The 17,285-nt window shown below is 41.1% G+C and overlaps 1 protein-coding gene across 1 annotated transcript in view; it reads right to left on the bottom strand.

Moving 5' to 3' along the window:
* The window catches only part of LOC117528137 (protein shisa-8), a 232,229-nt gene extending 215,482 nt beyond the window's left edge, over positions 1 to 16,747 (bottom strand). The window contains exon 1 of the mRNA XM_034190710.1: positions 14,462 to 16,747. Coding sequence (XP_034046601.1) covers positions 14,462 to 15,087 — 626 coding nt within the window. The 5' untranslated portion in view covers positions 15,088 to 16,747. The remainder of the gene's footprint in view (positions 1 to 14,461) is intronic.
* Positions 16,748 to 17,285: the final 538 nt, after the last annotated feature.

Raw genomic sequence — 17,285 nt, 5'->3', positions numbered from 1 at the left:
CAGGCTTTGAGTGAGGAATGGTCCAGCCCCCTCGTCGGATTTTCATTGTCAGGAAATGGCGGAATGATTTGGGCTTTTTTTTTCCATCAGAATTTTTTTCATAAACTGTTAGAGACTGGCAGCTGGAAACCATTAGAAAAATGTATCTGGCTTTCGGTGAAAATGTTACGGGCTTGGTAGAGAATAAGGAGTGTTACTGTCGCTTTAAGGATGGCCCCCAGCGGCTGTGGGGCGTGCCACGCTCCGAAGCCACCATCGACAGGCTGAACGACCATTTCATTTCTAAACGGATGGCTGTCTGGATCCGTGACCATCGTGTGCCATTTCTCTGGTTATCACAAGAGCTGGACATCAACCATTTTCCGGCAGATTTCATTTTTAACAAGAGATTTTGTCATGGAAAGCCGAGTGGAGGCTTCGCGCATCACGATGGATTCGGTACTGGAGCGAGACAAAACCACCTCTGTTTTGGTCTCACAGGACGGCTTTGAGATGGCGTTCAGACAGCTGTCGGTGGTTTTTCCATCGAGTGATTATCTGAGAAATTGTGGATGTGCCTGGACATGCCAGAACATGTCCTGTGAGGCTTCATCACGGCGTTGCTGTGCGCCATGCGGCACCGCCGCGATGCGTGGAATTCCTCCGCACGTCTGTCTCAATGTGCCGAAAAAGTGCTGATGTCACGTCTTTTCACAATTCCTGTGCTAGTCAGACGACGTCCCGGATAAAACACAGTGTCCAGTTTAGAAATGAACAGCACATTCCACTGTTACAGGAGTTTTTGTCATGGAAAGAGGAGTGGAGGCTTCGCGCATCGCGGTGGTGCCGCATGGCGCACAGCAACGCCGTGATGAAGCCTCACGGGACATGTCCATCGTGACGCGCGAAGCCTCCGCTCGGCTTTCCATGACAAAATCTCTTGTTAAAAGTGAAATCTTCCGGAAAATGGTTGATGTCCAGCTCTTGTGATAACCAGAGAAATGGCACACGATGGTCACGGATCCAGACAGCCATCCGTTTAGAAATGAAATGGTCGTTCAGCCTGTCGATGGCGGCTTCGGAGCACGGCGCGCCCCACAGCCGCTGGGGGCCGTCCTTAAAGTGACAGTAACACTCCTTATTCTCTACCAAGCCCGTAACATTTTCACCGAAAGCCAGATGAATTTTTCTAATGGTTTCCAGCTGCCAGTCTCTAACAGTTTCTGAAAACATTCTGATGGAAAAAAAGCCCATATCATTCCGCCATTTCCTGACAATGAAAATCCGACGAGGGGGCTGGACCACTCCTCACTCAAAGCCTGCTCACAGGCGAATGACGCAACCGACAGGCGTGGAAAAACTCACGCATGCGCACGAGGGTTCAAGCTTGTCTGACGCAATCACACGTGATTCAAATCCATATGGTTTTTGAAAAAAATAATAAGGTCGGATACTTTTCTAATAGACCTTGTATATCATTAATATATCCGTAATTCATACTGGGACATTTGTCAGTTTTGGCCATTTTTGTTACGGACGACAACGAATGCCCGCAATTTGTATACACAGTTCATGCGCAATTGATCCTCTCCCCAGTGGGACAGGGCCCTAAGCAGTGGGTCACCCCTCTGAGTCTGGTCTGCTTGAGGTTTCTTCCTCAATATCATTAGAAGGAGTTTTGCTTGGACCCTTAATATTTGCTTGCAAATCTAGTTCTAGTTGAATTGGTACCTTTCATGTAAGCATAGATATTAACACATATGGTTTGAGTAAAAGAGCAAGACCTCTTGCAAAGATCTCTTGCAAAAGAGGTCTCAATCTCAATGGGATTTTTTCTGGTTAAATAAAGCGATAAAAATTGGAGTAAAGAACCACCAAAAACAAATCAAACATTTGAAACAGGGAGGCTGAAGTAATGAATCTAAAGAACAAAATAGTGGCCAGATAAAGAATGTCAGTTAATGTACTTTGAAATGGCTGCAGCAACAGTTGAGCTGAGGCATTTGAGGTCTGCAGCAATCTGTCTCACAGAGCTCTGCTGCACTGGGGTGTGGTGTAGAGTTACGATCATCGTGCAGCTGATGCAGGTGCCTCTGTGGGTAAATTACAAAGATGCAACCTCTGTTTGTCTGAAAAAATGCAACACGTGTGTACGTATGTGTTGACACAAACACATGGACACTGAATGCTCTGCCTAGATTTTGTTTTGGTCTGTTCTACAGATATGAACTGAAAACAATTCTGAATGTATGTACAAACTGTGTTCAGTCCCGCCCTGTAAAACAAGCATTTTGGTATCAACATGAGTAAAGATTTGGCAACTGTGATTTTGAAAATGGGTGTTAATCCTGGATTTCTGAGTCCATACCCAGTTTACTACATGATAAAAAGTTTTTTGGACCTGAATAAGATCATTCTGGAGAGGATCATCTGAACGTTACAGTGCATTCAGAAAGTATTCACAGCGCTTCACTTTTTCCACATTTTGTTAAATTAATTTTTCCTTCAAAATTCCACACACAATGCCTCATAATGACAATGTGAAAAAGTGTTTTTTGTTGTTGTTTTTTGTTTTTAGATTTTTGCAAATTTCTGTGGAGATCTGAAAATGGCTGCGCATTGGTTCTCCCCATCCAGCCTGATGGATCTTGAGAGGTGCTGCAAAAAGGAATGGACAAAACTGCCCAAAGACAGGTGCATCAAGCTTATAGCACCATATTCAAGAAGACTTGAGGCTGCAATGCTGTCAAAGGTGCATCAACAAAGTATTGAGCATGTGATTTCTTCGTTTTTATTTATTTATTGTTAATACTTATCTTTTTATTTTTCATCATAACATAACTAAACACATTTAAAAGAACAATATCACAACAAAACAAAGTGATGTGACAACATATTACATATTCACATAGAAGTCTTAGATAGATCATAAATTTCTTCACCGATGTTTGAATTCTGTCCATTTTTCCACGTCTTCACATTTTGGTAGCTGTAGTCTTATGATATGTGTAAGTCTTTCCATGTTATAAATGTCATCCACTATTTCTCTCCAATTGTTTGAGGTGGGGGCAGTGGCCTTGTACCACTTTCGTGTAACTGCTTTTTTTATGGCCGCCAAAAGAATCTTCAAGTATCGGTCTTTAATTGGGATTTCGATGTCTGTTAAATATCCTAAATACAATACTGTACATGTTTTGGGTAGCTCATATCCAAGTATGTCTTTTAATTCTTTCCAAACATTATTCCAATAACTTGTCAGCTTAATACAATGCCAAAATATATGCGTGTGATCAACATCCTGCTCTCCACACAATCTCCAGCAAGGTTGATGTGCTGACAATGAACTCTTCTTTATCTTTGGAGTAATGAAAAAACGTACAACATTTTTCCAGCAGAATGTTTTCCACATTTTAGAACTTGATGTGACCTGTTGCATTTCACAGATGTCATACCACATCACTTATTTTCATCTTTTGTTCTTTTTCCATTTATCTCTTATGTATAATGTTGAAATTTTACTGTTACCTACCAAGCCTTGATACAATTTTGAAATCAGTTTACCAGACATATTCTTGTAAATCTAATAACAATATTTCCCACTTCTCCATATCTTTGTATATTTTCTGATTAAGGGGAATGTAGTTTGTTTTCTAATTGTAATTGTTATACCCAGATAATTGATTGATTCTTTCCCCCACTTAAAGTTGTATTGTTTTATCATGTCTGTAGATGGACTATAATTGACAGACAAAACTTGAGTTTTCACTATATTCAATTTGTACTTTGACTGGTGACCATAAAAGTCTAAAAGGTTCATCAATTTAGGGAGACATGTTTCTGGTAATCTTATACATATACATAGTCTACAAATAATCCAATTTTATGTTCTGTGTCTCTGATTTTTTCTTCAATTTCCAATTTCAATTGATGGGGGGGTAATTGGGTTGTTTTTTTTTTTCCTTTTTTTTGTTTTTGTTGTTCCCTCTCTTCTCCTCTGGCTCCAGCCGTGTGAGCCGTACGTTGTCGGCGTTGCTGGGGTGGTGCAGTTCAGTTATGCTGGTCGTTTCCCAGGTAACCTCTGCACCCGGGAGGGGATGGGGGGGTTTGGGGTATTTATTTATTTATTTTTAATTCCCTTTACAACCTCCAGCCTTGGCGCGCCTCTGTGCCGTTTGCCATTGGTGTTGCTGGGGTGGTGCAGTTCGGTTATGCTGGGCGTTTCCCAGGTAACCTCTGCACCCGGGTGGGGGGGGTTTAGGGGTGTTTTTTGTTACTTCCCTGTTCCACCTCCGGCTTCAACGCGCCTTTGAGCCGTACGCCATCGGCGTAGCTGAGGTTTGGGGCAGTGGAATATACCCGCAGCTGGTGGCTGGTTTGAAAGTCGGAGGGGTGGCGCCATCTTGTGCCGTACGCTATTACCGCTGTTCCACTCCTCCCGGTTGACTTTTGGGGTATAGTCATGGTTGGTGTCACTGGACGTACTTCCAGTTTCCACTGCGCTGAGGGGGTGGGGTTGGGGTTGTTTTGTTTGTATGTTTTTTTTTGTTTTTTTTTCCCCCAGTTTCCGCCCTCAGGGTGTGACTGTGGTGTCCTCTGGGGGGGAAGGACTGTGGGTCCATCTAGCCGTAGACGGCCGGGGCTGGGTCTGTTAGTCATGGGGGGGGGGCGTCACCTGGGGTTTGATGGAACGGTCCTCTGGGAGGCGCTGGGAGTCCCCGTGGGTGACTTTGGATCCCAGAGGGACCTCGGCTGTGGTTATTACTCCTGGAGCTGGCGGGATGTCCTCTGGGGGGTGTTGGTCCCTACATGTCGTCCGGGGGGGGGGGGGGGGGGGGGGTGTTAGCGGTTTTTTTTTGTTTGCAAGCTTAAGTTTGGGTTGTTTTTTTTCTCTTCTCCTCTTCCCGGGGTTTGATGGGACGGTCCTCTGGGGAGGGGGGGTTGGTATGGTTGTTTGTGTTTGTCTTTTTTTTGTTTTATGACTAAGTAGACTTTAACACACAGTCAGAAGAAGGCTGAGTGCACAGGTCCAATACTCCTGGCCAAAATTATGCAAAGGGAACAACTAAAGCAGGAGTCGACAGGAATGAACGCAAAGGTGGAGACTCTAACAGGTTTGCTAAATGAAACAGAGGGCAAGACCATTAAAGTCAACAAAGGATGTCTCTGCACTGGAGTGTCAGCTGCGGAGCAGTCTGCTGCAGACAGGCTCAGGGTGGGAAAGGATGAGCTCCAGGATGAGAGTGATGGTCTCGGAACGGAGTTCCCTGTTGACAGAGAAGAGGCGGCTGGAAGCGTGCGTTATCCAGCTGAGGGAAGAGCTGGAGAGGCTCAACATTGAGATGATCAATGACTGCATGAAGAAATTAACATTGCAGGTGGAGCAGCTGATGATGGAGCTGTCGTCAGAGCACAGTAACGCACAGCTCCTGGAGACGGGCCTTTCCCAGCTGGATCGTCAGCACAAGGAGCCGAAACTGAAGCTGCAGGAGGTGTTTTTTGTTCCCAGCCAACATTCCAGCCATGGTCCCTGGAGGGGGGCTTTGTTTTTTCTGGCCCAGGTCCGTGTGGTCGCCGGGAGGCTTCCCGTGAGGGTGGGGTACTGTTGTGGGCTGGGGTGTTTGGCTGGCTTGGTTTTTGTTTTCTGTTTCTCCCACCAGGTGGTATGCATTCAGGACTGAGTGGCTGAGCATTAGGACCTCACCCTGAACACCTGAGGCTTGTTTTCACTTAACTCTTTTTTCTGGATTTCTTCAATTACGTGTAGGGTCCTCCTAATATTGTCATGGGTCTGCCGCCCTTTAATAAAGACAGATTGATCTTGGTCTATAATGTCTGATATAAATGTTTGAAATCTGTTGGATATGATTGATGTGTATATTTTATAGTCACAGTTTAATATTGATATTGGTCTATAGTTTTCATAGTATTCTTTGTTTTTGCCTTTCTTAGGTATGACAATGATTATGGCCTCGTTCCATGATGGAGGAAGTTTTCCATTCTTTAGTATTTGATTAAATGATGCTATCAACATTGGATTAAGTTCTTTCTTGGAGGTCTTATACCATTCTACAGGAAACCCGTCAGTCCCCGAAGTCTTATTCTTTTAACTGCATCTTCTAATTCTTTGTAATCTCAGAACAAATTTTAGCATTTTGTGAATTACCTATACTTGGAAGATCATAATGAATTTAGAAATTTAGAAATGTTTTAATTGTCTCATCATCGGCAGCCCTAGGTTGTTCGTATAGTTTTGTATAAAACTCTTCAGATGCCCTCTCAGTCTCTTCTGGTTTAAACTTTAATGATTTTGATATAGGGTCTCTAATTTTAAAAACTGTATTGAGCTGTTGTTTCTTAATTGCCTCGCCAGTGATTTAGTTGCTTTCGGGCCTCCTTCATAATACATCCATTGTTAGTATATTGTCAATCTTAGTTCTTACTTCCTTAATTTTTAACAATGCATTTGTGTCGTTTCTTCTTGTGTCGTTGTGTCGTTCTTCTTATTCAGTTCTTCAAGTTTTTCTAGCTCCTTTGCAGTTTCCTGATACTCTTTTAGTTTTTGTTTTTTTTATTATGTGAAGCTATTGATATTAGTTTACCCCGTATTACTGCCTTCATGGCATCCCACAGTATTGTGGGATCTATTCCTCCCTGGTCATTTTTGTTTCTATATATTTCAATCTCTTTCCATATTTTCTCCACTAATTTTTTTATCATTTAGCAATCCAATATTCAATCTCCAATTTGTATTCTTAGTTCTCATATTTACGTTTACTGTCAGGTATAGTGAGCAATGGTCAGACAGGTCAGCTGTACCTATCTTGCATTCTATTATTCTGAATGTATCTTCATTATTCATTAAGAAATAGTCTATTCTCGTGTGAATCGAATGTGGGGCTGAGTAAAATGTGTAGTCCTTTTTCAACGGATGGGACTTTCTCCAGACATCCATTATTCCCATTTCTTTCAAAGTTGTATTTATATAGCAAGCTATGTTGGTTTTACTACCTCTTGTCTTGCTGGTAGTGTCCAAAGAGTGGTTCAAAACAATATTGAAATCATCTCCACTAATTAATATCCCATCTGACTCCTGAGTAATGATATCAAATACTAATTTATAAAAAGATTTATCTGATTCTGGGGGGTGGGGTGGGCATATATGTCAATTAATGTAACCAGTTCTTTCTCTAACTTCCCTTTAATCATAATATATCTGTCTTCCTTATTTTTTATTTCTTTTATACATTCAAATTTGATATTATTAGAGATTAAGATTGCGACTCCCCTTTTACTACTTCCTTTAAATGAACTAAAAAATGTATTTTTATAGACCATAGTTTTTTATTTTTCATGTTCTTTGTCTGTGAGATGTGTTTCTTGCAAGTAAATTATTTCAGCTTTTTCTTTTTTAATCTTACTGAGAACCTTTCTCCTTTTTATTGGATTATTCAATCCATTTACGTTAAGTGATATTATTTTCAAAGGATTAAGTTGCATCTTTAACAAAAAAAAAATGATTCTTATTTGTCACATTGCCACAAAGAACACATTTAACAATAAGAACTATAACATAAAAAGAACAGTTGTGAACCTGTGTCCGGTAAGTCCATGGACCTTTAACTGGTCCCAGTGTCCAATTGGTGGTGGAAGGGTAGAGCCTCCTGGAGAGGGAGGGCCCCTCACTATTGGTAGAGATGGACTCACGAATGAGTCTCCCCTTCATTCTACACTAGTCCAACAGTTTTCCATTGTCTCGCCAAAACTGTGCTTTAAAGATCACAGTTTAGGTAGGGAGGGAGGTTGTAGCTAAATCAAAATATCTATCCAATATAAATAAAAATAGGTTTAATTGTTTGCCCATGTGACAATTTGTAAGGGGTTGACAATTATCAAATAAAGGCAACAAACATCAAAATTGATATAAAGTAACAATAATGTTTACTCACAAACTTAAAACTCTACTTATACTTTAACCTAGTATTAAAAATATATTTTTATATTTCAGTCAGTGATACCTGTGCTAACAATGTCTGCTTACAACTACCTCCCTTTATTTATGTTTCACCCCATCTTCGAAACTCCTGAAGCCTCTCTCTTGCTCTCTGACTGGCTCCTCTCCTCGCAGATGACTCCTGGTTCTTCTCCCATGGAAACACTTCTTTGGTCCTATTGTCGAATGCATCCTCTTGTTCTTCTCCCATCTCCACGTCAACTCCTCTCTCCCGCATCTCTTTTGCTGCCTCCTGTGGGCTGACGTAGGTTTTTGGCCCGTCTTGCCAGTGGATTCTGATTCTTGTCAATGGTGTCTTCAGTACCTTTTTGATGCCACTGTATGCTTTATGTTTTTTTTAACTACCTTGGGGTAGTCGTGGTCAAAAAACAGTGGTTTATTGTTCACTTGTATTTGTTTCCTCCATGCTTTCTTAAGAAGGGACTCTTTGGTATCAAATTCCAAAAAGTTCACAATGATCGACTTAGGCGTTGCTCCAGGTCAAGGACGTCCAGCTATTGTCCTGTGTGCCCACTGAATTGAGAGACGGGTCTCTAATTCCCTCCACAGCATGTCCCCCTCCACTCCCTCCGGTACCCCGAAGATTCGGATATTATTTCTCCTCGATCTTCCTTCCAAGTCAGTTAACTTCTCTTTCATATCCTGTTGTACTTCCAAAGCAGAGATGCGTGCTCCTTTTGACTCAATACTCAATTCTTCCAGTTCTTCTATTCACTTTTGCACCTCTTCCAAAGCTTGTTTCTGCTCTTAAAGTTCTTTCGTGTTTTCCGGCGACAACATCTGGTCAACCTGTTCTTTAAACGTACTGAATTTCTGCTTTAAGTCTGACTTAACTTTATCTTTGAGCATCCCAAAGTCACTTTCCATTTCTTGTTTAAATTTTCATATTTCTTTTGTTATGCTATACAGCCCATCCTGCCATGTAATAGCTGTTAACTTAGCTCCCTTAGCATTAGCATTAGCTGTTAGCATGTCCTCTTGAATGGTATCTTCTTCCTCCATTTCTGAATAGTTTTCAGCTTTATTTTGAGGTCTCCGTTTTTGTCGTCTTTCTCTTTTTTGTTCTCCACTCATCCCCACTTGTCCTTCAATGTTGAATTTTGAGTTGTCTCAGTTCTGGGGATACGTTTGTGATTTTCTGGCGAGAGCTCTGAGTTAGGCACCCATATTGCTTGCCGCCGACCGGAAACCCTCTTAGTTTTTATCTTTTAATAAATTTAAAAACATTTCAAAAAACTTTTTCATGTTGGCATTATGGGCATTATGGGCACTCCATAAAGGTCCAACTGGTAATGCAGCTGAAATTAAAATTAAAATTTAAACCCTTGCCCTAAAATTATACAGTTGTTTACGCTAACCGTGGTAGTTCACACTTTTGAAACCTTTTATTTCAAAATGGGCGTTTCAGTAGATCACAAAGAAACTTTCATCACTGGAGGCAGTTGCGGGCGATCCAGCCCTCGAGTCATCTTCAGAGCTTTATCTCCTCGTCTTGAAACCTGCTGCCCAACTACTCATAGCTGCAAAGCAAAGATATCTTCTCCTAACTTATGAACCATATTGCGTGGGACTCAACCTTTCAAATGCAGATAATAAGCAGAATGTTACTTGAATATTTGCTACTGCCAACATTCAAATTCAACATCATGTATCAAAGGTCAAATTAATTGTGAACAGGCAGCAAGCAAGCCAGTTAGTCATCTGAAAAAGCTTCACTCGTCTGGTATCAATGCTTTATAGATAAGCAAGAAACTTTTTGAACTCCTAAGCAAAAATTCCTTGTTGATTTTATTTGACTGTGCACTTTGAGAAGGACATGATCTGTTTTCTTACTGCTCCTGCATCAAAGAGTTTATTTTCGATGCAGATTACATGCGGAGGAAGTTAACAAGGCGAATGAGCATCGCTGCTTTTTTTTTTTTGCAAATGTGTGGTGGTTGGCGTTGATGCAAAACGAGACCTGGAGCCTTTCTGACAGTCAGTTGTGGAAGTCGGCACTGAAGCCTGAAGACATGTTTTTCATTAATGAGTGAGTTTCCTTCTGATGCACAAAGCCAAATTGAAGGCTTGTTAGATCTGTTTAATGTCTTTCCCTTCATTTTTCATTTGACATTCTACACCGGTATCTGTCGGGCCACAGTGGCGGCTTTTCTACAAAAAGAAAATGCAATGAAATTTGTGAATCAAAAACGTTTACAGCCAATAAGGTGACGTGTCTTCAATAAGGAAGTGTGTGAAAGCATGTGCACGTCACTTGGGCTACACAGCTCTGTGTCAAATGTTACGCTGCATCCAGAAAGTATTCACAAGACTTCACTTTTTCCACATTTTGTTATGTTACAGCCTTATTCCAAAATGGATTAAATTATTTTTTCCTGAAAATTCTACACGCTTTACCCCATAATGACAACACAAAAATATGTTTGGGATTTTTGCAAATTTATTCAAAATAAAAAACTACAAAAAACATGTTCATAAGTACTCACAGCCTTTGTCATGAAGCTTAAAATTGAGCTCAGGTGCATCCTGTTTCCACTGATCATCCTTAAGATGTTTCTACAAATTCAGTTGATTGGACATGATTTGGAAAGACACACGGAAAGGATTGTTCACCTATGGAGGACACATTTTCTTTTCTACTTTTGTTTGCTACTTTAAGTAACATTTTGTGACAAGTAGCCCTCTCATGAGTACCCTTCTCATTGTTTATGATAATTGCACCCCCCCTCCCCCTTTGATCGGCTATTGTTATCAACATTATCTGTATGCTGATTTAGACTGTACATGTTTAGTGCAAAAATGCTTATTATCAAGTCTTGTGGTAATCTGTCCTTCATCTTTCTCTTCAGCCACATATATCATGAGCTGAACGAGAATTAATTGGAAAAATTAATTTTGACAGCAGAATCACATATCAAAGGACGTGATTCATTTTTAATTTGGCTGCGTGGCAGTGGCCACGTGATCGCTGCAGCAGCAATTAGTGAGAAAAACAAAAACACAAACAGCCACTTCGGAGACACATGCAAGGACACAAGGGGGTTTGTGTGTGCACGTGTGTGCATGTGTGATTTGTGTTGCACACATCACTGCACCACTGCCTGCTATGATTGCATGACCTGGGGTTTCAATGTATTAACACCTTGGCTGTTCAGAGAAGGGATTTATTTATCAAGTGTGTGTATATACACACACACACCACAGACTTTCACACTTTTTTAAACATTTACACGCTAAAGAGGAGTTTGAAACTGAAATACACCTTGGAGCACAAACACATCAAGCACTTTTACAGTGAAATTATTTGCCGCCTGCAAATATTGATATTTAATTTGCAGCAAATACTGTTGCAAAATGACATGCAAACTTGCAATTATTAAGAATCATAACTCATGGAATATTTTCTTTTGAGCTTTGAATAATTATGTCTCCATTTCTGATATTGTAGTAATTTCATTATAATATAAAGCCTGATTCGAAAGATAAAATGTTCAAACTTTTTGTTGCGTTTGGTGTGGCTCGTTATTAACACGTTATGCAGAATGTTATTAATGAGGATTGAGCTCCCTGTCAATTTTCAACCCCTCCCCTTTATTTTCTGTTCTTCACCATTTAGAGGTGATCTGGCAATGACAACATTTCAAAGGACTCGTGTGTGGCTGCCTCACACACTGTTTTCCTGTCACACACAAACACAACACTGATCCCTGTACTAGAATTAGCGTTTGGCCCAATTCCAGTCCCGTCCGTTCGATATTCCAGCCATCCATAAACCACCGTCTATCTTTTCATTGTTCACTGGAGGCCGTACACTGACACACTCATATTTGTGCCACAACAATAAATCGCGAGTCAATGTGAAACAGTTACACCACCACAACAACAACACAACGCTGTAAAACTCACTTTTTAAAAACTCCTGTCTCCTGACATCCATCCAATTCTCTCTTCTATCATTCGCCGTCCATCTTCACAGTCATAAAGAGCCACTCAGTCAGTCAGTTAGTGATGTCACACACAAACAACAGTGGCTTTTGTGACCACCAGGGCCCTACAATTAGCAACAAGCAGCTTGATAAATATGTGTCTTTATTTTTTGTTATGGTCATTTTGTATTTTAAAGCGTGCCATCATGGTCTAAAATCAGAGGTCCTTACCTGCATCTAACTGAACCCAAAATTTAAGAGCTGAATATGCATTATTTTTTATGGACTTACTTGCAACTGAATGGCTCCGTTAATCATATGCTTGCATATAAACATATGCAGAAATGCACACAAATGTAATGTGCACTTACATACTTTTAATGCCAGTTCACACACGTCTATGAACAGGTACATACAACACACATATCTACAGCATACAGTGCATCTGGAACATATTCACAGCTCTTCACTTTTTCTACATTTTGTTATGTTACAGCCTTATTCCAAAATGGAGTAAATTAATTTTCCCTCTCACAATTCTACTCACAACACCCCATAATGACAACATGAAAAAGTTTTTTTTTTCAAATTTATTAAAAATTAAAAAAAAAAAACCTAAGAAATTACATGTACATAAGTATTCACACTCTTTACTCAATACTTTATTGATGCAGATTTGGCATTCCACTTTGCAGCACCTCTGAAGCTCCAGCAGGTTGGATGGGTAGAGTCGGTGCACAGCCATTTTCAGATTCTCCAGAGATGTTCAATCGGATTCAGGTCTGGTCTCTGGCTGGGTCACTCAAGGACATTCATAGAGTTGTCCTGAAGCCACTCCTTTGATATCTCGGCTGTGTGCTTAGGGTCATTGTCCTTCTGAAAGATGAACCGTTGCCCCAGTCTGAGTTCAAGAGCACTCTGGAACAGGTTTTCATCCAGGATGTCCCTGTACATTGCTGCATTCATCTTTCCCTCAATCCTGACTATTCTCCCAGTTCCTGACACTGAAAAACATCCCCACAGCATGATGCTGCCACCACCATGCTTCACTGTAGAGATGATGCCTGATTTCCTCCAAACATGACATGACCCAAACATGATCTTTTTCTCATCAGACCAGAGAATTTTGTTTCTCATGGTCTGAGAGTCCTTCAGGTGCCTTTTGGCAAACTCCAGGTGGGCTGCCATGTACCTTTTACTAAGAAGTGGCTTCTGTATGGATTGCTGCAGAGATAATTGTCCTTCTGTAAGGTTCTCCTCTCTCCACAGAGGAATGCTGAAGCTCTGACAGAGTGACCACCGTGTTCTTGGTCACCTCCCTGACTAAGGCTATTCTCCCCCAATCGCTCAGTCTAGACAGGCGGCCAGCTGTAGAGTACTGGTGGATACAAACTTCTTCCATTTTCAGATGATGGAGATCAGAACAGCTGAAATGTTTCTGTAACCTTCCCCAGATTTGTGCCTTGAGACAATCCTGTCTTGGAGGTCTACAGCCAGTTCTTTTAACTTCATGTTTGGTTTGTGCTCTGACATGCACTGTCAACTATGGGACCTTATATGTAGACAGGTGTGTGCCTTTCCAAATCACATCCAGTCAACTGAATTTACCCCAGGATGCAACTGAGCTCTGTTTTGAGCTTCATGGCAAAGGCTGTGAATACTTATGAACATGTGATATCTTAGTTTTTAAATGCATTTCTAAAAATCTAAAATAATAATAATAATAATAAATACATTTTTCAAATTGTCATTATGGATACTATGTGTAGAAATTTGAGGGAAAGAAAAACTAATTTCATCTGTTTTGGAAAAGGCCTGTAACACAACAAAATGTGGAAACAGTGAAGAGCTGTGAATACTTTCTGGATGCACCGTACAACTGAAATGGCAGAAAACATTAAATGTATTCATTAATTCTAAGTAATACAGCATTCTGATTAACAGGAGATTGATCCACCCACCAAAGTGCTTCAAAAAAGACAACTATTTGCTGAAACATTGGTTTCATTTAGAAACTTTGAAAATATGAATACTTTCCTGAAGCATCTGTTTAAGTCAAGGTTTCTCACATCTGAAAATTATTTTCATAAACAACTGTTTTACTTGTGTACTTTTTAACAAACTGAAACAGTGAGTCTTTTTCCAAAGTAAAAATTCTCTTTTATGTTTCTCTGAAACAGTGAACCATCTGAAGCAACTGTTTCATTTTAGGTTTCATAACCTTGAAATAATGCATTTTTATCAGACTGTTTGGAGCACTTTCAAAAAAAGTTAACCCTTTTCTGGTACAAGCCTTTCATTTGGTTTATTTGATTAAATTTTTCATAAAGCCATGCTTCTGTAATTACTATGTGTGGAAGACATTGGAAAGGATTTATACCCAAAACCCATTCCCTTAATTACATATTTGGATCCATCCATCCATCCATCCATCCATCCATCCATCCATCCATCCATCCATCCATCCATCCATCCATCCATCCATCCATCCATCCATCCATCCATCCATCCATCCATCCATCCATCCATCTCTGTCACTTCCTACCTGGAGTTGGTCATGTCAGTTTGTCCCCCTTGACTCTTCTCCAGACCCAGCTTAGTGAAAATCCCAACCAACACCATGATGGCCACAACTCCACAGATAATATACACGATCATGTGGGTCCGGTCCCGATCTGGTTGTTCCTGGACCTCTGTGATGGGTACCACTGGTTTCCCTGTATTGGCCCAGATCGGTGTGTCGTAGTTGGAACAGGAAGTCTGGTCCAAGCTATGGACTTTGAACTGGCAGCAGAAGCGGTAAAAGCAGGAACCGCAACAGAACATGTAGATACCTGCGTTACAATTGAAGGGCGGGTCCCATTGGCCCATGACATCATAGTAACCCCAGCAGCGGTTCCCGCTAGTTGGTATTGTTTGATCCTCTGTATCTGGTGTGGGTGTTGGCAGTATTGCCTCTGGTGAAAAAGAAGGTTCTGTTGTCTGGTTGTTGATTGAGACCTGAGCCAAAGCCTGACCTGACTGCAAAGAGTTCAGTCCACCGAGAGATGTCAAACTCATCAGAAGGGCAAGTGAAATGGGCGCCAAGAGAGGGTGTATGAAGATGGCCATCTTGGATTTTATGCTATAAACGGGGTGTGTTTTATGCTGAAGTCTTTGGTGGCTCAACATTAATTACCTGATTGGCCAAATTAAAGGTCGTACAATAGTTAGCTTTTTTGGCAAAGGATTTCTGAGTCATTTAGCTAATTAAAAGAATTAATAGTATTAGCAAGGAGAAAAGCAGTTTTTTTGCTCTGAAAGAAGAAAAATAATGATTAATTTACCAGTTACTGACAACACTCTGCAACCAATGCAGAAGTAAACTGTCATCAATAAGTGAGTGAAGCAAATCAATCTCTTGCCTCAAAATGATGCTCCTAATAGGAATGAATGAGACCCTGGTGAGCGGGAGGCTCACATGCATAGACACATCACGGCCCCGGGCAATCAGCGTGTTGGCGTTTGTGTCTGTCTGTATCGAAACAAATCCACACATAGCCTGAAATTTTAAAATTCAGGAAATGTCATCTTGCACAAAGCCATGTATCGTCAGCAGACAGCAGAGGCGGGTGAAGACAAATCCAAATCTGGTGGTTTGGAGGGAATCCAATTTAGAAAGTCGTGCTACCTACGAGTGAACTTGTAAAGTGACATCCCAGCAGTAAGATCATGAATAATCCGTGGAAGTGACACTTGCTGGGATCCAGATGGTTTGAAGGAAAGCAGGAAAGGAAAGTCACCTGGAGTTGGAATTCCTTAGTGTGTAACTTACGCTCAGCACAGAATGTTCTGGGAAACTTCTCTAGCTTGTGTCGATCATCTTCCTGATTTCAACGTCACTGATCAAAGGAAACTTTTATTTTTTTGTAGTAGGCATTGTTTTGCTGCCAGCTCAGTCCACTTTGCTAATTGTTACTCCTTTTTATAGATGAGCAGCTCCAGTCTCCTGATGTCCTCACAAGCAATACTAATCTTTTTTTTTTTTCCTCTCTTAAAGATTGTCAGAATAGGTTCCTCCTTATGTGCAGCAAAACCTCCCAGAAGGCAACATAAGATGCTCAGTGTTACTTAAAATATTACTCCAGGCGTGTGTCAGCTGATTATAGTCCAGAGAAGTCCCATGAGGTGTGTTTTCTATTAGGTGCACACTCACACAAACGGTTCAAATCCCACCGATGGTTTTAGAGCTCAGTGTGTGTGTGCGTGGAGGGATCCTGTTGTTTTGGCTCTGCTGTGTTCGGTGCACACTCTACTGGAACCCTCACACAGATCCAGGACAGCAGCTGGGTGCACAGTAGTCGTCCTCTACAAGTGCAAAAGCTGCAGGGGAGGAGAGAGAAGGCAAGAGAGAGGAGGGCTGATGTTGTGAATCTCTAATCTGACTGTCTCAGTGCAGCTGCATCCAAGACTCACTGCAAACATGCTGGAATTTACTTGATCTTGGTCTTTTTTGTCCTCTTTGGGTTCACCGTGACTGTATATTTCGTCCTCTTGCTCTCTGGCACAACTTACCTCGCCTTCTCCCCCTCAGCCCAAGATGAGCAGCAAGGTTTTGTCATAGCTGAGGAGGCATCAGCGTGGGGTCACAGCGCCTGTGGACTGCCTTATTGCCCTTACACCAGCCTCGGCGGAATAATCATCCACAGATCATTCAGATGACGGAGACAACTGATGATGGAACAGAAGAGCAGCGTTGTGGCACAAAGGACAGATCAAAATATATCCTGTTTTCAAAAGAAGCTCCTTAAACAAAAAAAATCAACAACAGCAAAAGTATTGTTGGTTCAACTACTCAGGTCTCAGTTAAAAAAGAAAAAAAGGGAGAGTATTTTTTTTTGTCTTGTTTTCTCCCACTGACAGAAAAAAGCCAAAAAATAAAAATATCAAAGCATTAATATGCAACAGCGTCTCAGCAAATGTTGCATATTAATACAGATCTTCCAATTTTTCATGCAGTGGATTCACTTTGCTGTCAGTTCAGTCGTTGTCCAGCTGCAGCTTCTCTGAAAACAGGCATAATTTGATATATATGTATAGGAGTTTTATATATATATCATATGTATGTGTTTTCACTGGTGCTCTGCTTGTGGGATGCTCCAAACTGAAGTAGAAAAAGACAGAAGGCAGAAGCAATAAGATATATTTTTTCTTTTTAATGATTCCGTTCTCCCTCTTTGTTGTTGCGTCTTCATCAGTATGTATTCCTTCTCCTCCTCCTCCTCCTTGTTGCTCTCCTCCTTGTTGCTCTCCTCAGTGCGTCTCCATCCCATCCGATGGTGCCGCTCTCGATGCCGCTATCTGGCAGGACTGGATGACAATACCTCACA

This window comes from Thalassophryne amazonica, chromosome 16, assembly GCF_902500255.1.
Source record: "Thalassophryne amazonica chromosome 16, fThaAma1.1, whole genome shotgun sequence".
In the NCBI taxonomy this organism is placed as follows: domain Eukaryota; kingdom Metazoa; phylum Chordata; class Actinopteri; order Batrachoidiformes; family Batrachoididae; genus Thalassophryne; species Thalassophryne amazonica.
Note: the sequence above shows the minus strand (reverse complement) of the source record. Positions and strands in the feature narration are given on the sequence as shown.